The sequence below is a fragment of the Lemur catta genome, chromosome 3 (assembly GCF_020740605.2).
Source record: "Lemur catta isolate mLemCat1 chromosome 3, mLemCat1.pri, whole genome shotgun sequence".
In the NCBI taxonomy this organism is placed as follows: Eukaryota; Metazoa; Chordata; class Mammalia; order Primates; family Lemuridae; genus Lemur; species Lemur catta.
In genome coordinates, this window is record NC_059130.1 from 126,342,974 (window position 1) to 126,358,240 (window position 15,267).

At 60.7% G+C, this 15,267-nt stretch overlaps 2 protein-coding genes across 4 annotated transcripts; one reads left to right on the top strand and one right to left on the bottom strand.

The window, feature by feature from the left end:
• Window positions 1-148: 148 nt before the first annotated feature.
• Window positions 149-12,187, top strand: INTS11 (integrator complex subunit 11). Its single transcript, XM_045548782.1, has 17 exons — window positions 149-345; window positions 2,919-3,016; window positions 3,518-3,591; window positions 4,341-4,569; window positions 8,034-8,132; window positions 8,213-8,247; window positions 8,592-8,730; window positions 9,143-9,207; window positions 9,692-9,881; window positions 10,048-10,131; window positions 10,696-10,785; window positions 10,865-11,027; window positions 11,147-11,254; window positions 11,347-11,408; window positions 11,473-11,615; window positions 11,679-11,808; window positions 11,924-12,187. The coding sequence occupies exons 1-17, from the start codon at window positions 318-320 to the stop codon at window positions 11,987-11,989; spliced, it is 1,803 nt and encodes a 600-aa protein (XP_045404738.1). The 5' UTR covers window positions 149-317; the 3' UTR covers window positions 11,990-12,187.
• PUSL1 (pseudouridine synthase like 1) lies at window positions 12,183-15,168 on the bottom strand. Of its 3 annotated transcripts, none has more exons than XM_045548785.1 (8): window positions 15,052-15,168; window positions 14,780-14,837; window positions 14,465-14,652; window positions 14,131-14,280; window positions 13,873-14,043; window positions 13,056-13,110; window positions 12,814-12,984; window positions 12,183-12,547 (listed from the first exon to the last, which is right to left on the bottom strand). In XM_045548785.1, exons 1-8 carry the CDS (start codon window positions 15,126-15,128, stop codon window positions 12,455-12,457), a joined length of 963 nt encoding a protein of 320 aa, XP_045404741.1. In that variant the 5' UTR covers window positions 15,129-15,168; the 3' UTR covers window positions 12,183-12,454. The 3 variants fall into 3 exon arrangements, with proteins under 3 accessions (XP_045404741.1, XP_045404740.1, XP_045404739.1); XM_045548784.1 differs by having other exon boundaries at window positions 13,056-13,107; window positions 14,131-14,298; XM_045548783.1 differs by having other exon boundaries at window positions 14,131-14,298.
• Between the last annotated feature and the right edge of the window lie 99 nt (window positions 15,169-15,267).

Below are 15,267 nucleotides of genomic sequence, written 5' to 3' on the forward strand. Positions count from 1 at the left end.
CGCCCCTCTCCGCGACCCGCCCCGCGCCCCGCTCTGCCCCTCGCCGCCGGGTCCCGGCCCCGCCCCGCGCCCCGATTGGTGGACGGCCGCCCAATCACGGGGCCCGACGAGCCAGGCCGCGTTTCCGGAGAGCGGACCGGAAGCCTGCGCGGGTACGCCTGCGCGGTGTGTCACCATGCCTCAGGCTCGCGCGCGGCTGAGGATCGCGGGGTCACGGGGGCCGGTGCTCCGGCGGGTGGTCCTGCGGCCTTCCCTGAGGAGCGCGCGCGAGCACCAGAGCGCGGGGGAGACGCGCTGAGGGCGCCCGCGCCGCGACAATGCCGGAGATCAGAGTCACTCCCCTGGGTGAGTGGGCGTCCCAAGGGCTGCGGGGCTGGGGTCCGGGCGCGTCTGCCCCTCGCGCGGCCCGGGGCTGGACCTTGCTCGGGGCTGGGGACGCTTCCCAGGCCCCCGGCTGTGGTCGGAGGCCCCGAGCGGGCAGGGAGCTCTCCGCCCGGCTGGGCGCCTCCAGGCGCGCCCCGGCCCCCACGGCGCGGTCCCGCCGCGGCCTCGTTGGAGCCGGGAGCTCCGGCTGCTTTGTGCTCGGGGAGGCTGTGAGGCGCTGAGGCCGGGGCGAGCAGGCCGTCCTGGCTTCGGTCCGTGGCGAGGGACCTGCGCCTCCTCGCCTCGCCTCTTCCCTGTCAGGCCCTTGTGCGGAGAACCACTGCGGAGTGGTCAGGGGCGAAGGGCTTAGGGGTTGCGTGCTGTGTGATGTCAAGGAGGCGGCTCAGTCTCTGCGCCCCAGGGTTCCTAGCAGTGAAATGAGAGTGAGATCCCCGAGGTTCAGGTGATGGTAAGGTGGGGTGCCTGCGGGACACCTGGTATCCCGTGGGTGCTGCCTCTGCACGTTTCTGGCAGTGGTGTGGGAGTCCAGCCGCAGGGCCGCGGTCCCCACTGGGTGCTTTCCTCGGTGTGTTTACCTCCTTCTGCGCGTGGACCGCTGCCTTGCCTCTCCCTGTCCATCCACCACCACCGTCTGGTGCTTGCGCCTGGTCTGCCTGCGATCAACTCTCAATTGCCCTAGTTTTACCTGATCCCTATGACGTTAAAAAAGTAGCTTTGCTTTTTGCAAAAAACATAAATGCACGTTTCTAAACATTCTGACAGCATAGAACAGTGTGAAGGAGGAAAGAGTGACTCAAAATCCAGGGTCCCAGGAACAACTGGGCATATCATTTTGGTGGCCAGCCCTCTGGATGTCTCTGGGCTTTCTCTGTGCGTGGGCTGCATGTGCTGTCCTGGAGTCGGCTTCCTCCCCTGGGCAGGGTGTCAGGAGCATCTTCTGTGTAGACATGTCTGTGCCCGTGAGCCCACCCAGCTCCTGGCATGGACATGGAGCTGTTAACAGCCACTGTGGACGCCCCTGCCTGCCAGGTGGGACTGCACAGCCCACGCTGTCGTAGGCACTGGGTCCCCCATGGCCTTTTGCCGCAGTTGGCACAGCCCCGCCTCCTCACCCCCAGCCACAGTGGCCCTCTGCTCTCCTCTGTCCCTGCTGCTCTCCAGGGCCCTCTGCGGGCTCTTCCTCCTGGTCTGCTCCTTTCCTGTCCAGCCCCTTTTCTGTCTGTCCTGCGCACTCTCCCTCAACAGTCCTGTCTTTCCTATGGCTTTAGTTACCCTGGATCTGCACCTGAGTGTACCCCCAGGGTCACCTCGGCGACAGCATCATTGAAGCAGAGCTCTGCTTCACCGTTTCTCTTTACCAGACACAGCCTCGGGTGAGGTGCTGAGGTCCCTGGGGTCATTCCCACCACAGGGCCCGCACACGGCTGCCCTCCCACCTGGCTGCTCCTCACTGCCCTGCTGGGCAGTCCTCTTCTCAGGGAGGACTTTCCTGTCGTGGTTCCAGAGGTTTCCAGGCGCCCTTCTCTTCCCTTCCTGACTTTGCTCTGTCACAGTCATCTCCGTTGGCTGCACCTGGTGTGTGTCCTTTTGCTTGATGTCTCCCTGCCTTACAACATTGTGAGTTCTGTGGGACAGGGACATCTCCTGCTTCCTTTTCTCCTGAGTGTTGTCCCCTCCCCTAGTGCTAGGCTTTGTCCCCACTGTCTTTGCTCTGAGGGATTGTTGTGGGTCCTGTGGGAGGCAGGACCACCTGTGCTCAGGAATGGGGCTTTGGAATCCGCCCTTAGTGGTGTGTGACTCCAGGTGTCTCTGTGACCTCAGGTCCTCCCCTGGAAAGAGCGGTGGCCCTTGCTCCCTACGGATGTCTGGAGGGCTTCTGAGCCTGGTGTGGTTTTGGGGCCAGGGGTACAGAGGGAGTGAGACCCCGTCTTTAGGGAGCTCACATGACAGTGGGGGAGGAACAGGCCCATCAGAGACCTTGAGACCCCAGCCAGCGGCTGGGCTGCGGTCTGGTCACTCTGACGTGTGTGGTGCTAATGTGGGATGCTTCAGGTAGTTGCCAGAGGATTCAAGATAGAAATCAGGTCATTTGCTGTCATCAGACCCCTGCCCAGGCTTAGGCCACACAGAGCCGCTGTCCCTTTCCTTGTGGGCCCCCAGGCCCCGGAGGAGGTGACAGATGGCCACCTGGGGGGAGCTAGGTGTGCCCCATGTAGCCAAGGTCTCCACTGGAGCAGCTGGGCAGGGCTGCTTGGTTGTCAGGAGTGTGGAAGGGACTGGATTAGGGTCTGAGTTGGGGGATGTGGCAAGATTCACAGTGGTGCAGGGCCTGTGTTGCCCTCATGCCCAGGGTGAGGTGTCATGCTTCTCAGCCCACACGGCTGCCACACAGCAGCCTTGGTCCAGCTTTGTCAACGCACTGAGTGCCCTGTGAGAACCTGGACGGCAGCAGAGCGGGGCCGAGGATCCCTTATAGCAGTGGGGAGGGAGAAGGGGCCTGGCAGTGCCTCTCACCTGCCCTCCCCCTTGAGCAGGGGCCGGCCAGGATGTGGGCCGAAGCTGTATCCTGGTCTCCATCGCGGGCAAGAACGTCATGCTGGACTGTGGCATGCACATGGGCTTCAGTGATGACGTGAGTGCTTCGGATGGGCGCCCAGAGGGCAGGGAGGGCCAGCCACCCCTCTGCTCCTGTAGCCATCTGCAGCTGGACTCTGGCCTTGGAGCTGGACAGACGGGGCGAGTGGGCAGTGGTGGTCTGCCTGGACCCCTGTTGGGGGGCATCCCACTCCTGGGTGGCCTCCTGACCATCACTTGACAGGTGGGGCCGGGCTGAGGTGAGCCCTGGCAAGGGGTCCATCTGTACCGGAGTTGGGCCCTGGCACCTACTGGACCCTACAGGCAGCGCAGCGAGACCCGGGGCTCGGCCTCCGGCTCAGGTCTGCAAGTGAGGTCGGGGGTAATGGAGGCTGTGAGCAGCCAGGGGTCCTGGTGCTGCCTGCCAGGGTGGGGGTGCCCAGCCTGGCCTTGAATCTGTGCCCTGACCCCCTCTCTGGGGCTGCTCCCTGGGCACTCCCCACAGCTGCCTGAGATGGGGCAGCGGCTGCATTCTGACCCTCCCCCCGCTCCCCCGCAGAGGCGTTTCCCTGACTTTTCCTACATCACCCAGAGTGGCCGGCTGACCGACTTCCTGGACTGCGTGATCATCAGGTGAGCACTGTGGGGGCCGCAGGCTGTGGGGTCATGTGGTTCTGTCCCTGGGCTGTCTAGGGGGCTCAGCCCTCGGGGTGGCAGTCAGCCCTGTGGAGCCAGGGTCACTGTGGCGCGCGTGCCACTGGCCGTGCCCCTGAGTGTTGTGGACGAGAGCCTGGCGGGTGCCCAGGAAAATGGGGCTGTGAGGGCCGCTGTGCGGAGATGGTGCGTTTTACCCGCGGAGCCAGGGCTGTTCCTCAGGCCCCTCTCACTTGGCCTCGACAGCGTTTGGCAGAGGGGCACTGCGCCCTCCCACCAGTCCCTGGCCCCCCCGGCCTTCCAGGCCCTGTAATCTGCCCCCTCTTGGTCACACACCAGGTCTCTGCCTGTCCCATCTGGCCCTCCAGGCTCTGTCCTCTCCCTGCCTTTGCTGTCTCGGGGGCCGCAGGCCCCGACCATGTCAGACAGTGGCTCTCTCCCCCTCACGCTGTTCCCCTTGCTGCTGTTCCTCTTTTGGGAACACATCCCGCAATTAACACATTTAGCGACTGGTTTGCTTATTGCGTTGCTACACGTTGAGACTGTAAATTTCAGGAAGACAGTAGCGTTTGTGTTTTGCCCCTTCCTGACTCTTCAGTGCGCAGGAGGGTGTTGGTGCCACAGTTGGCACCCACTGAGTGGATGAGTGGGACGACCCTGGAGCCTAGGCTGGCGAGGCGTGGCCGGGGGAAGGGTGGTCCCGGGCTGACCTGTGCCGCATCCCCCAGCCACTTCCACCTGGACCACTGCGGGGCACTGCCCTACTTCAGCGAGATGGTGGGCTACGACGGGCCCATCTACATGACGCACCCCACCCAGGCCATCTGCCCCATCCTGCTGGAGGACTACCGCAAGATCGCCGTGGACAAGAAGGGCGAGGCCAACTTCTTCACCTCCCAGATGATCAAGGACTGCATGAAGAAGGTGGTGGCCGTCCACCTCCACCAGACGGTCCAGGTCAGGGTCCCCAGGCTCCCCAGCCGGCACGCCCCACACAGCCTCCACAGCCCGCGCTGCAGTCTGGAAGGCTGGGGGCCCAGCTCAGCCTCCCCCTCTCTCTCCTGTGCCCAGCACTGTGAGGACACCAGGCGGCAGCAGTGGGCAAGCACACAGGTCCCAGCCCAGCTGTGGCATTTAGCCTGGGGGGTGTACATGGTCACATGGTGTGTGTGTGTCTGTGTGTGTGTGTACATACGTGCGTGTACACGCGGGCCTCTGTGCCCGAGTGGCACTGAGGAGGCCAGAGGGGGACGGCTGGCTCCCTGGAAGGACGCAGTGCTCTGGGACATTCAGTGCCATCAGGCGGGAGCAGAGTCCGGCTGGCGAGACAGGCAGGCCCTGAAGGGTGCCCAGTGCCAGGCGTGGTGACTCTTGTGCCTGGGCCAGGGGGGAGTGAAGAATATTAAGCAGGCAAGTGACAAATCAGATTCAGTAAAAGTTTCTCACAGAGATCGTGGATTTGCCTACTTTCACTGGAGTCCCTGGGTTTTGCATTATCTATTTTGAAACCATGTTATTAGGTGCCCATACGTTTTGGGTCATTTTGTGTTTCTGATTGAACGTTTTATCGGTATGAAGTTTTAGTTTTTTGTTTTTTGTTTTTTTGGAGACAGAGTCTTGCTCTGTTGCCTGGGCTAGAGTGCAGTGGCATCATCATAGTTCACAGCAACCTCAAACTCCTGGGCTCAAGCCATCCTCCTGCCTCGGCCTCCCAGAGTGCTAAGATTATAGGCATGAGGCACCACACCCGGCCATGAAGTTTTATATTTAATAATACCCAAACCTATATAGCAGCACAATTCACAATTGCAAAGATGTGGAAATAACCCAAATGCCCATCAATTCATGAATGGATTAGTAAAATGTGGTATATGTATACTGTGGAGTATTACTCAGCTATAAGAAATAACAGTGATGTAGAATCTCTTTTGTTCTCCTGGAGAGAGTTGGAACCCATTCTATTGAGTGAAGTATCCCAAGAATGGAAAAACAAGCACCACATGTACTCACCAGCAAACTGGTTTCCCTGACCATCACCTAAGTGCACATTTGGGAATAACACCAGCTGGGTATCAGACAGAGGTGGGGGGTCGGGGGAGGGGATGGGTGTATACCTACATGATGAGTGCGATGCGCACTGTCTGGGGAATGGACACACTTGAAGCTCAGACTCCGGGGGATGGGGGGGCATGGGCAATATATATAACCTGAACTTTTGTACTCCCATAATAAGCTGAAATTAAAAAAAAATGCTTTTTATCTTAAAGTCTACTTTTCTGGTAATATAGTTACACCAACTCCCACCCACCTTTTTTCTTAGTGTTTTCATGGTATATCTTTTTCTATTTTTTTACCTTTAATCTTTCTGTATCATATTTTAAATGTGGCTCTTTTAAGTAGCATGTAGCCTGTGCGAGTTTCCTGCAACATGCTAGCTGTGTTTAGACGGAGTGAGCACTTAGGCTCTGGTAAGACGGCTCAGGGTGTAGCTAGACCCTCTTACTGTTTGCTTCCTGTTCATGTTGCCTGTTCTGTTATTGTTTTTACTCTCCCTTATTGCCTTTTTCAGATTGTTTTTTTTTTTTTTAATTTCATTTCTCCCTTTATTAGCTCAGTAATTATATATTCTTTCACAGTGCTTTTAGTGGTAGAGATTACAAAATGCATCCTTGATGACAAAATTCTAAGTTACTTGGAACTTTTGCCTTTATCCTGGACAATGCAAGAATCTTAGAACACTTTAAACCCGTTTACCCTTCTGACGTACTAGCTCGTTTCCATGTGTTTTAACTCTCTCTGCGTATTTTAAACACAGCAGGACATGATTTTTTAAATTACCTTCAGGCTGTGTGTATATAGACATCATTTCTAATGCTTTGTAAAGTCCACGTTTACTTAGTGTTATCTACATATTTACCCTTTAATTGCATCTCTCTGCTTCCCGCATTTTTCACCCTTTACTGGGGATAATCTACCTTCTGCCTAGAGAACACTAGGGTGGATCTGCTGGTGATGCATTCTTTTACATTTGTCTGCAAATGGATTATTTTACCTCATTCTGGAGGGACTTTTTGTGTGTATGCATAGAAACGGTCTCCAGGTCTCCATATATTGCCCAGGATGGGCTGGCCTCAAGCGATCCTCCTGCCTTGGCCTCCCAAAGCACTGGGATTATAGGTGTGAGCCACCGCGCCTGGCCGACTCTTTAAAAATTAGGTACAGAATTCCAGGTTGGTAGTTTTTTTTTTTTTTTTGTTGTTGTTGTTGTTTTTTAAGACAAGCATGAAAATGAGGTTTATTAAGGAGAGAGAGATAGGATTATGGGGCACGCGCAAGATACAGGTTTACAGGGCATGGTACACACGCTGCAGATGACGACTGGACCCATTTTCGCAGCAAAGGGACAGCAACAGGAAGGGCATAAAAAGGGGGTTGACAGTTACTTTGTATTTGTACTTTGAATATATCATTCTGTCTGCTGTTTTGAAGACAGATCTTTCTGCATGGGCTACTTACCTGATCGTGTCCTTTTCCTTGGTTCTGGTGGCTGTGCTGTGGTGGGCCTGCGTGCTGTGCTCTTAGTTAGCCTGTTTGGAGTTTGAGGCCTCTTGGATCTGTGGCTTGATGTCTTTCATCAGGCTCCTTCCAACGTGGCTTCCACCCCATTCATGCTCGTCTCTCCTCCTGGGCACAAACACCTGAACGTCAGACCTGTTCACTCCAGACCCTCCTCCTCCTCCTTCCTTTCCACGCTTCATGCTGGGTTTGTGTTTCAGTGCACTCACTCTCTTTTTGGTTATGTGTGATCTGTTGTTAAATTCATCCCTTGAGTTCTTGAGTTCTTATAGTTCCTGGTTTTAGCATTTCTGCTTTTTTAAAAAAATAGTTTCTAGTTTCTCATCAGCATTTTTTTTTTTTTTTTTTTTTGAGACAGAGTCTCACTCTGTCACCTGGGCTAGAGTGCCGTGGCGTCAGCCTAGCTCACAGCAACCTCAAACTCCTCAGCTCAAGTGATCCTCTTGCCTCAGCCTCCTAAGTAGCTGGGACTACAGGTGCACCACCATGCCCAACTAATTTTTCTATTTTTAACAGAGACAGGGTCTCGCTCTTGTTCAGGCTGGTCTCAAACTCTTGGCCTCAGTGATCTTCCTGCCTTGGCCTCCCAGAGTGCTGGGATTACAGGCGTGAGCCACTGCACCTGGTGTAATCCTGTTTTTCATCTCGATAAATATATCACCACAGTCTTTTAAAGTCCGTGTCTGGAGACTCCACTTTCAGGAATCCTTAAATGTTTAGTATATTGTTTCTCGTTTTTCATCTGCGTTGGTCTCATCTCGTGTCTGGTTTCTTTTGATTGAGAACTGGATGTTCTAGGTGAAAACGGGAAAGGAAAGGCTAAGGCCGAGCCCTCTCCTCCGCAGGTGGATGACGAGCTGGAAATCAAGGCCTACTACGCAGGTCACGTGCTGGGGGCGGCCATGTTCCAGATCAAAGTGGGCTCAGAGTCAGTGGTCTACACGGTCAGTGGAAGGACTTGGGAGGGGCTGCCCGGGGATGGGGAGGCACCCGGCACCCTCCTCATGGCCACCATCTTCCCCAGGGTGACTATAACATGACGCCAGACCGACATTTGGGGTAAGGAGGCTGATGTTTGTGTCATCTTGTGGGGTCCTGCGGGAGTTTGGTGACCTTAAGGGTGTGGTGGTGTGGTGTCCCCCCCAGTCCTCCTGTGCGGTGTGGAGAGTCCCTTCCTTCTGAGCCCAGACACACGAAGGCACAGGGTCCAGGCTGGGGCCCCTTCCTCCTCCTGTGTCCTGAGTATGCTGCCCGTGGCCTCTGACCGTCTGGGTGCAGGGGAGGCAGGCTGCCCACCAGGGTGGCCCAGGAAGGTGGCTGTCAACGGGCTGGGCCTGGCGCATCGTGCCCAGCCCTGCAGCCGTGGGACAGTCTGCCATGGGCCACGCCCTCCTGTGTTCCAGAGCTGCCTGGATCGATAAGTGCCGCCCCAATCTGCTCATCACGGAGTCCACGTATGCCACGACCATCCGAGACTCCAAGCGCTGCCGGGAGCGAGACTTTCTAAAGAAAGTCCACGAGACTGTGGAACGTGGCGGGAAGGTGACCGCCAAAGGCAGGGCTCTGGGATGTGGGCCCACCCTGGGCAGGTCCTGGCAGGCTTGGCTGCCCTTGGCACGTGGTCAGGGTCTCAGGGGAGGGGTGCTGTGTGTTGTGGGCGTGGAGGGAGGAAGGTTGCTCAGCCCTGAGAAGAAAAACTCTGGAAGACCCTGCACTGGGGATCTCGTTTGTCCCTCACGTCCCAGGTCTTGATGAAGGGCCAGCACAAGTCTCCACTGTGGTCCCTTCTGCCCCAGACTGTGCCTGGGACAGGAGTGGTGGCAGCATGGAAGGGCCGGGGCACCCATCTCTCGGGGCTGCCTGGCCATGCCCTCTCAGTGGTTGCTGCCTGCTGGCTTGCTGGGGAGCACGGCTGGGGCCCCCGCCTGAGCCACCCCAACCCCCTGCCCTGCAGGTGCTGATCCCTGTGTTTGCCCTGGGCCGAGCGCAGGAACTCTGCATCCTGCTGGAGACCTTCTGGTAGGTGCAGCCAGGGGCTGTTCTAGGAGCCCTGTGCGCGGGACGGCTGGCTGTTCACACATAGCCCAGGCAGGGCACCGGCCCAGCCTAGCCAAGGTGGCATCAACAACCACTGGGTGCAGCGGACACCCTGGCCATTGGCATCTCGGCCCCGCTCACTGTTGTTTTTGAGGGGGAGCCACCATGTCCCTGTGACCCTGTGCCGGGAGACCCATGATGTCACGTGGGCAGTGCTGTCTGCTTGCTCTTGTGGGGTCTTTGGCCCCACCCCGAGCCCTCAGTCAGTCCCAGCATTTTATAGGAGGATGTAGGGGGAGGGCACGGGCTTCCTGTGGCCAGATGGGTGGGAGCCAGCAGGGGGTTCAGGCCTTCCGGTGGACTCCAGCTGGCCCACACCGTGGAGCTGTGCGAGCGAGGGTGTGTGGGGGCAATGGGGCCTGGTCCTCCCACAGCCACTGCATTAACCAGGCCGGCGGGTCCCCAGGGAGCGCATGAACCTGAAGGTCCCCATCTACTTCTCCACGGGGCTGACAGAGAAGGCCAACCACTACTACAAGCTCTTCATCACATGGACCAACCAGAAGATCCGCAAGACCTTTGTCCAGAGGAACATGTTTGAGTTCAAGCACATCAAGGCCTTTGACCGGGCATTTGCGGACAACCCGGGCCCGATGGTGAGGCCCTGTGGTGACCGGTGCTGTCCACGTGCACCCTCCTTCCACATCTGGGGGGCACGAGAGGGTGCCTGCTGGGACCAGCGGCAGCTGAGGGGGTTCTGGCTTCAGGGCTCTGGCTGGAAGACGGGGTCTCCTGCCCTGACCCGCCCGTGTCCGCCCGCAGGTCGTGTTTGCCACGCCAGGGATGCTGCACGCAGGCCAGTCCCTGCAGATCTTCCGGAAGTGGGCGGGGAATGAGAAGAATATGGTGAGGGGTCTTGGGTCCCCAGAGAGCCTGAGGTTGGGCAGAGGTGGGGTGGCAAGGGCCAGAGGGACTGTCCTTCCACCCGCCCTGTCCTTGTGCTGCCAATCAGCAGGCTTGGAATGTGGTCAGGGTCTCGGGGGAGGGTTGCTGTGTGTTGTGGGCGTAGAGGGAGGGAGGTTGCTCAGCATCGAGAAGAAAAACTCTGGAAGACCCTGCACTGGGGATCTCGTTTGTCCCTCACGTCCCAGATCCTGACGAAGCCCCATGCTGGCCTGGGGACGCTGCTCCAGCGGGGTGTGGGGCAGTGTCTGTCTGACGTCCGACCCAGCAGCTCAGACTCTGCCTGAGACTGTCTGTGTCAGGCGGGAAGGCCCCCGGCCACTGAGCAGGCGCCGTGACGGTCAGCTCCCAGCCTGGCCTGCACAGTCTTGTGCTGGAAACCCTGAGCCCTCTGGGGTCTATGCAGGGCTCTGGAGGAGCTTCCACCAGGGTGGGGGCAGCCTCCAGTGTGCCAAGGCTGGGGTCCCCCCGCTGTGGGACCGCTGCAAGCTGCACCCTGCCCCGCAGGTCATCATGCCCGGCTACTGCGTGCAGGGCACCGTGGGCCACAAGATCCTGAGCGGGCAGCGCAAGCTGGAAATGGAGGGTCGGCAGGTGGTGAGTCTGGGCCCCCACCGGGCTGGCAGAGTGGCCGGCAAGCCCTGGTGGTGACAGTGTCTGTGCCCTCTGCCTGCAGCTGGAGGTGAAGATGCAGGTGGAGTACATGTCGTTCAGCGCCCACGCCGATGCCAAGGGCATCATGCAGCTGGTGGGCCAGGCGGAGCCAGAGAGCGTGCTGCTGGTGCACGGCGAGGCCAAGAAGATGGAGTTCCTGAAGCAGAAGATTGAGCAGGAATTCCGTAGGCAGCGCGCCGGGCGCTGGGGCTGCCTGTGGGGGCACTGGGTGGAACCCACCCTCAGGGGCAGTGCAGCCAGGCTGGCCGGCCTGAACTGAGGCGCCCTCTTCCCTCACGCCCAGGAGTCAACTGCTATATGCCGGCCAATGGCGAGACGGTGGTGCTGCCCACGAGCCCCAGCATCCCTGGGGGCATCTCGCTGGGGCTGCTGAAGCGGGAGATGGCGCAGGGTATGGGGCAGGGCAGTGGGCACAGCGGGTACGGTGGGTGGGTGGCTGGCAAACCTGCAGCCCGTCGAAGGCTCCTGTCCCCCGCCCCGCAGGGCTGCTCCCTGAGGCCAAGAGGCCCCGGCTCCTGCACGGCACCCTGATCATGAAGGACAGTGTGAGTACATGAGGGCTGGGGAGGGGGCCCCGCCTGCTCTCCCTGACCTGCCCCCGCCCCGCAGAACTTCCGGCTCGTGTCTTCGGAGCAAGCCCTTAAGGAGCTGGGCCTGGCCGAGCACCAGCTGCGCTTCACCTGCCGTGTACACCTACACGACACACGCAAGGAGCAGGAGACAGCCATGCGTGTCTACAGCCACCTCAAGAGGTAGGCATCCCGCCCTGCCCCCCATCCCCGGGCCCGGCAGGGTCTCACTGCACATCCCCACAGCGTCCTGAAGGACCACTGCGTGCAGCACCTCCCAGACGGCTCCGTGACGGTCGAGTCCATCCTCATCCAGGCTGCCGCCCCCTCTGAGGACCCAGCCACCAAGGTGCTGCTGGTCTCCTGGACCTACCAGGTGAGGGCCGGCAGGGGTTGCAGGGTGGCCCCCACCCCCGCGGCATCACTCCCTCCTCACCAGGGTCGTGTGCAGTGGGGATGGGACAGTGGTGACCCTCTTGCCTCCACTGTAGGACGAGGAGCTGGGGAGCTACCTCACATCGCTGCTCAAGAAGGGCCTCCCCCAGGCCCCCAGCTGAGGCTGGCCAGTCGCCAGGCCTGCTGACTGCCACCTTTCGCCCAGCCGGGAGGTCCCGCGTTCCACTCCAGGAATGTGTGCCCTGGGGGAATGGAGCCCACAGTGGGGCCATGGACCCCCATACCTAAGACGAGGCCACAGCGTCACACTCCTGCCAGAGCAGCTGTTTCTGGCTGAAGAAATAAATGGCTGTCTGGGATTGCTTTGGCTTTTATTCCTACTCTTGAGCCCTGAGGAGACAATGGGGGAGGGGGCTCTCAGGCAGCAACTGCCAATAACAGCAGAACCAGAGACTACTTGGTTTTCCCTTCCCAGTGCATACACTGTCTCCTGCACCCCACCCCATGCCAGCCCACCAGGGGCCGAGGACAACGTCAACGGTGGTAGGAACCCCGGGTGGGTATGTTGTGGCCCCAGTAGCTGTGGATGTGCTGGCTTGACCAGCAGAGGGCTGGTCCTGCTGGGCCTACAGTGCCGTGGCTGGCGTGACCGTGGCTGAGTGTTCAGGCTCACCTGTGGCTTCCACGCTGTGGACCCTACAGGGCCCAGGAGGCAGGACCTGTGGACAGACCCCTGGTCAGCCTGGGCAGCGGTTGGCCCAAAGCCCTCTGCGTGCTGGGATCTTGCTCAATGGGGCTGAGGGACTGTGGCCCCTGGGGAAGGGACACCTTCACACCACACCCTGGCCCTCCCCATTCCATCTGCCTGTTCAACAGTGGGGCTGTGACTGCCGCCAGGAGTGCCCTCCCCAGCACAGACCCAGCCTAAGGAGATGATTGGTCAGAGGAGTGTGCAGTAGACCCCTTCTTGGCCCACTCCCCTTACCGAGGTCCCCAGGCCTCCATATAGCACTGACTTCAGGAATAAGCCGTGGGCTGGGGCCATACGCGACTGGTATTTGCCCAGGGGGTCTTGGCTGTCCAGAATCACCTTCACCTGGGCAGGCGTCAAAGCCCCCAGCCCCACGGCCACCAGCACCGCTGTCATCCTCCGGACCTGCGAGTCAGAGACTGCTGCAGGGGCCTGTGTACCCAACCCCCCAGGGGGGGCCCCAGGACAGAGCCTACCTGTCTGTACAGGAAAGACTGACTCTCAAATTCCAGGCTCCAGAAGCGCAGCCTGCTGGGAAATGGGCACCTGTGATGTCCTGGCCCTGGGGCAGCCCCTGCCACCCCCAGCCTGCCATGTGGCCTCGGTAGGCCCAGCTCATCACCAGGGCCCCTCACTGACCGCCCGCCCCTTCTGGGAGCTTGTGCAAGGCAGAGGCAGCAGGACCCTGCTGGGGCCACAGAAACAGTGGCCTGGCAGGCCCCCCACGGAGATGCCCCAAGTTCGAGGGCCTGGCAGAATCTGGGCTGCTAAGGGGAGCACTGCCGGCTCGCCCGAGACCCTAGCCCTGGGCCTGGTGCCCTCCCGCCAGAGTCTGAGGTAGCCACGCGGAAATCCCTCCTCCCCGTGGGCTGGCCAGGACTGGGAGGGTTCTCAGGGTCAGCAGCTGCTGCCTGCCAGGAGACCCCTGGACAGTGCCAGGGGCAGCAGAACCCACCCCCTGCCAAACTGGGCCGGAACCACTGGCCCAGTGAAGCCTTTTAAGCAGCTGCCAAAATCCACCCACTGGTGGACAGCTCTGAGCAGGGCAGGGGTCTCCTGAGAAAGACAGCCGTCTCTGTTTTCTGCTCCTCAGTCTGGCAGGAACCCAGTCTGGCAGACTCGGTGTCTGGGCTGTGCCACTCAACTGCCCGGCGCTCTCTGGCTGATCAGCATCCCCCTACGCGGCCCTGCGGTGCCTGCTACCCCCAGTCCAGCCTCTGCCTGGCTTTGCTGGAGAAACACCGGGGGCTTAATTCAGCACCGATGGCCTGGGGCAGGGCCACCCTTCCTCACCTGCTCTCCTGGGGGAGGACGAAGGTACTGGCTGGCCCTGGGGACACTGAGACTTGGCGCAGCGTTCGCACAGAGGTGGTGGCCGGGCTGCCGGTCGACTGGAAGGCGCTGAAGTCATGTGTCCCGAGGAGGTGCCGGGCGGCCTCCTGCATGGCGTCCACATCCAGGCAGCTTCAAGGAGCCAGGTCAGTCGTCAGGAGAGTGGGGCCGGCCAGGTGTTCCTGCCCACCCCTGCCTCGTTCTCACAACCACGCTCACTCTGCTCGCAGAGCCCAGCACAGGTTCCGCTCAAACACAGGCAGCTGGTTGGGCCGGGGGCAGCCGGTTGCCAAGCGGTACAGGTAGGTCCTGGATGTGGCTGCGTAGCGTGCGTGGAAGTCGCCGGGCACTCGGAAGGCCTGTAGTACCCTGTGGGAGTAGGTCAAGCTGGCTGAAGGAATAACCCACCTGCCCAGGTGACACCTTGGTATCTCCCCCGTCCCCCCAAGTTCTGTCCGGACACAAAATCTTTCCAGATCTCCGGCCTACACCAGCAGCGAACAGAGTCAGGTTCAGAGCACAATCCCAAGCAAGCTCAGGTCGCCGGGCTCACCTGATGGCCGGGTGCTTCAGGTGGGTGTTGAGGGCCTCGGCCAGGACCTCAGGGGAGAAGGGTGGCTGGCCCGAGCGGCGCTGGACGTCCAAGTGCGCGGTATTGCTCAGGGCATGGACCCCGGCGTCCGTTCGGCTGGAGATGGTGAACTTGACCGGCACGACGGAATTCAGCCGCGCCGCGGCCTCCTGCGGGGACGGGCGCCAGGGCAGGCGGGCAGCACGGGCAGAAGCCGTAGCCCCGAGGAACGGTTCCCCACGCCCTGGGGGCCCTCTCCGGGGACGCCCTCCCCCCGGGCGGGCTGGCGGAGCTCACCTCCAGGTAGTTCTGGACCCCGACGGCGCGCTGGGCGCCCCGGACAGCCGCGACTCCGCTGCGGGCAGAGGAGCGGAGGTTACGGGCAGCGCCTGCGCAGGCCGGCCCGCCCGCCGCCGAGGCCCAACAGAGACCGGCCCCCGTCCGGAGACGTCCGCGGCGCGACCCTGGATCTAGCGCCCGCCCGCGCCCTCCCCGGGCCGAGGCCGGGCACTCCTCTCCGGGTCCAGCTCCCGTCCTTCCCGCTCCCGCCCGGCGGGCGGGCAACGTACTTGAAGTCCGTGCCCCGGTACTGGAAGTACACGAGGTAACGCGCCCGCACCGAGCCCGCCGCGGAACCGGGAACCATGGCGGGGCGGGGCGCGCCGCACGTGGGGTCCTGCGCGCGCGGCCGGTCCCGCCCTCCGCGCCTGCGCCCGCGCCCGCGCCGCGCCGCCCCGCCCCGGCAGCGCCGCCCCGCGCCCCGCGGCCGCCGGGGGTGGGGCGGG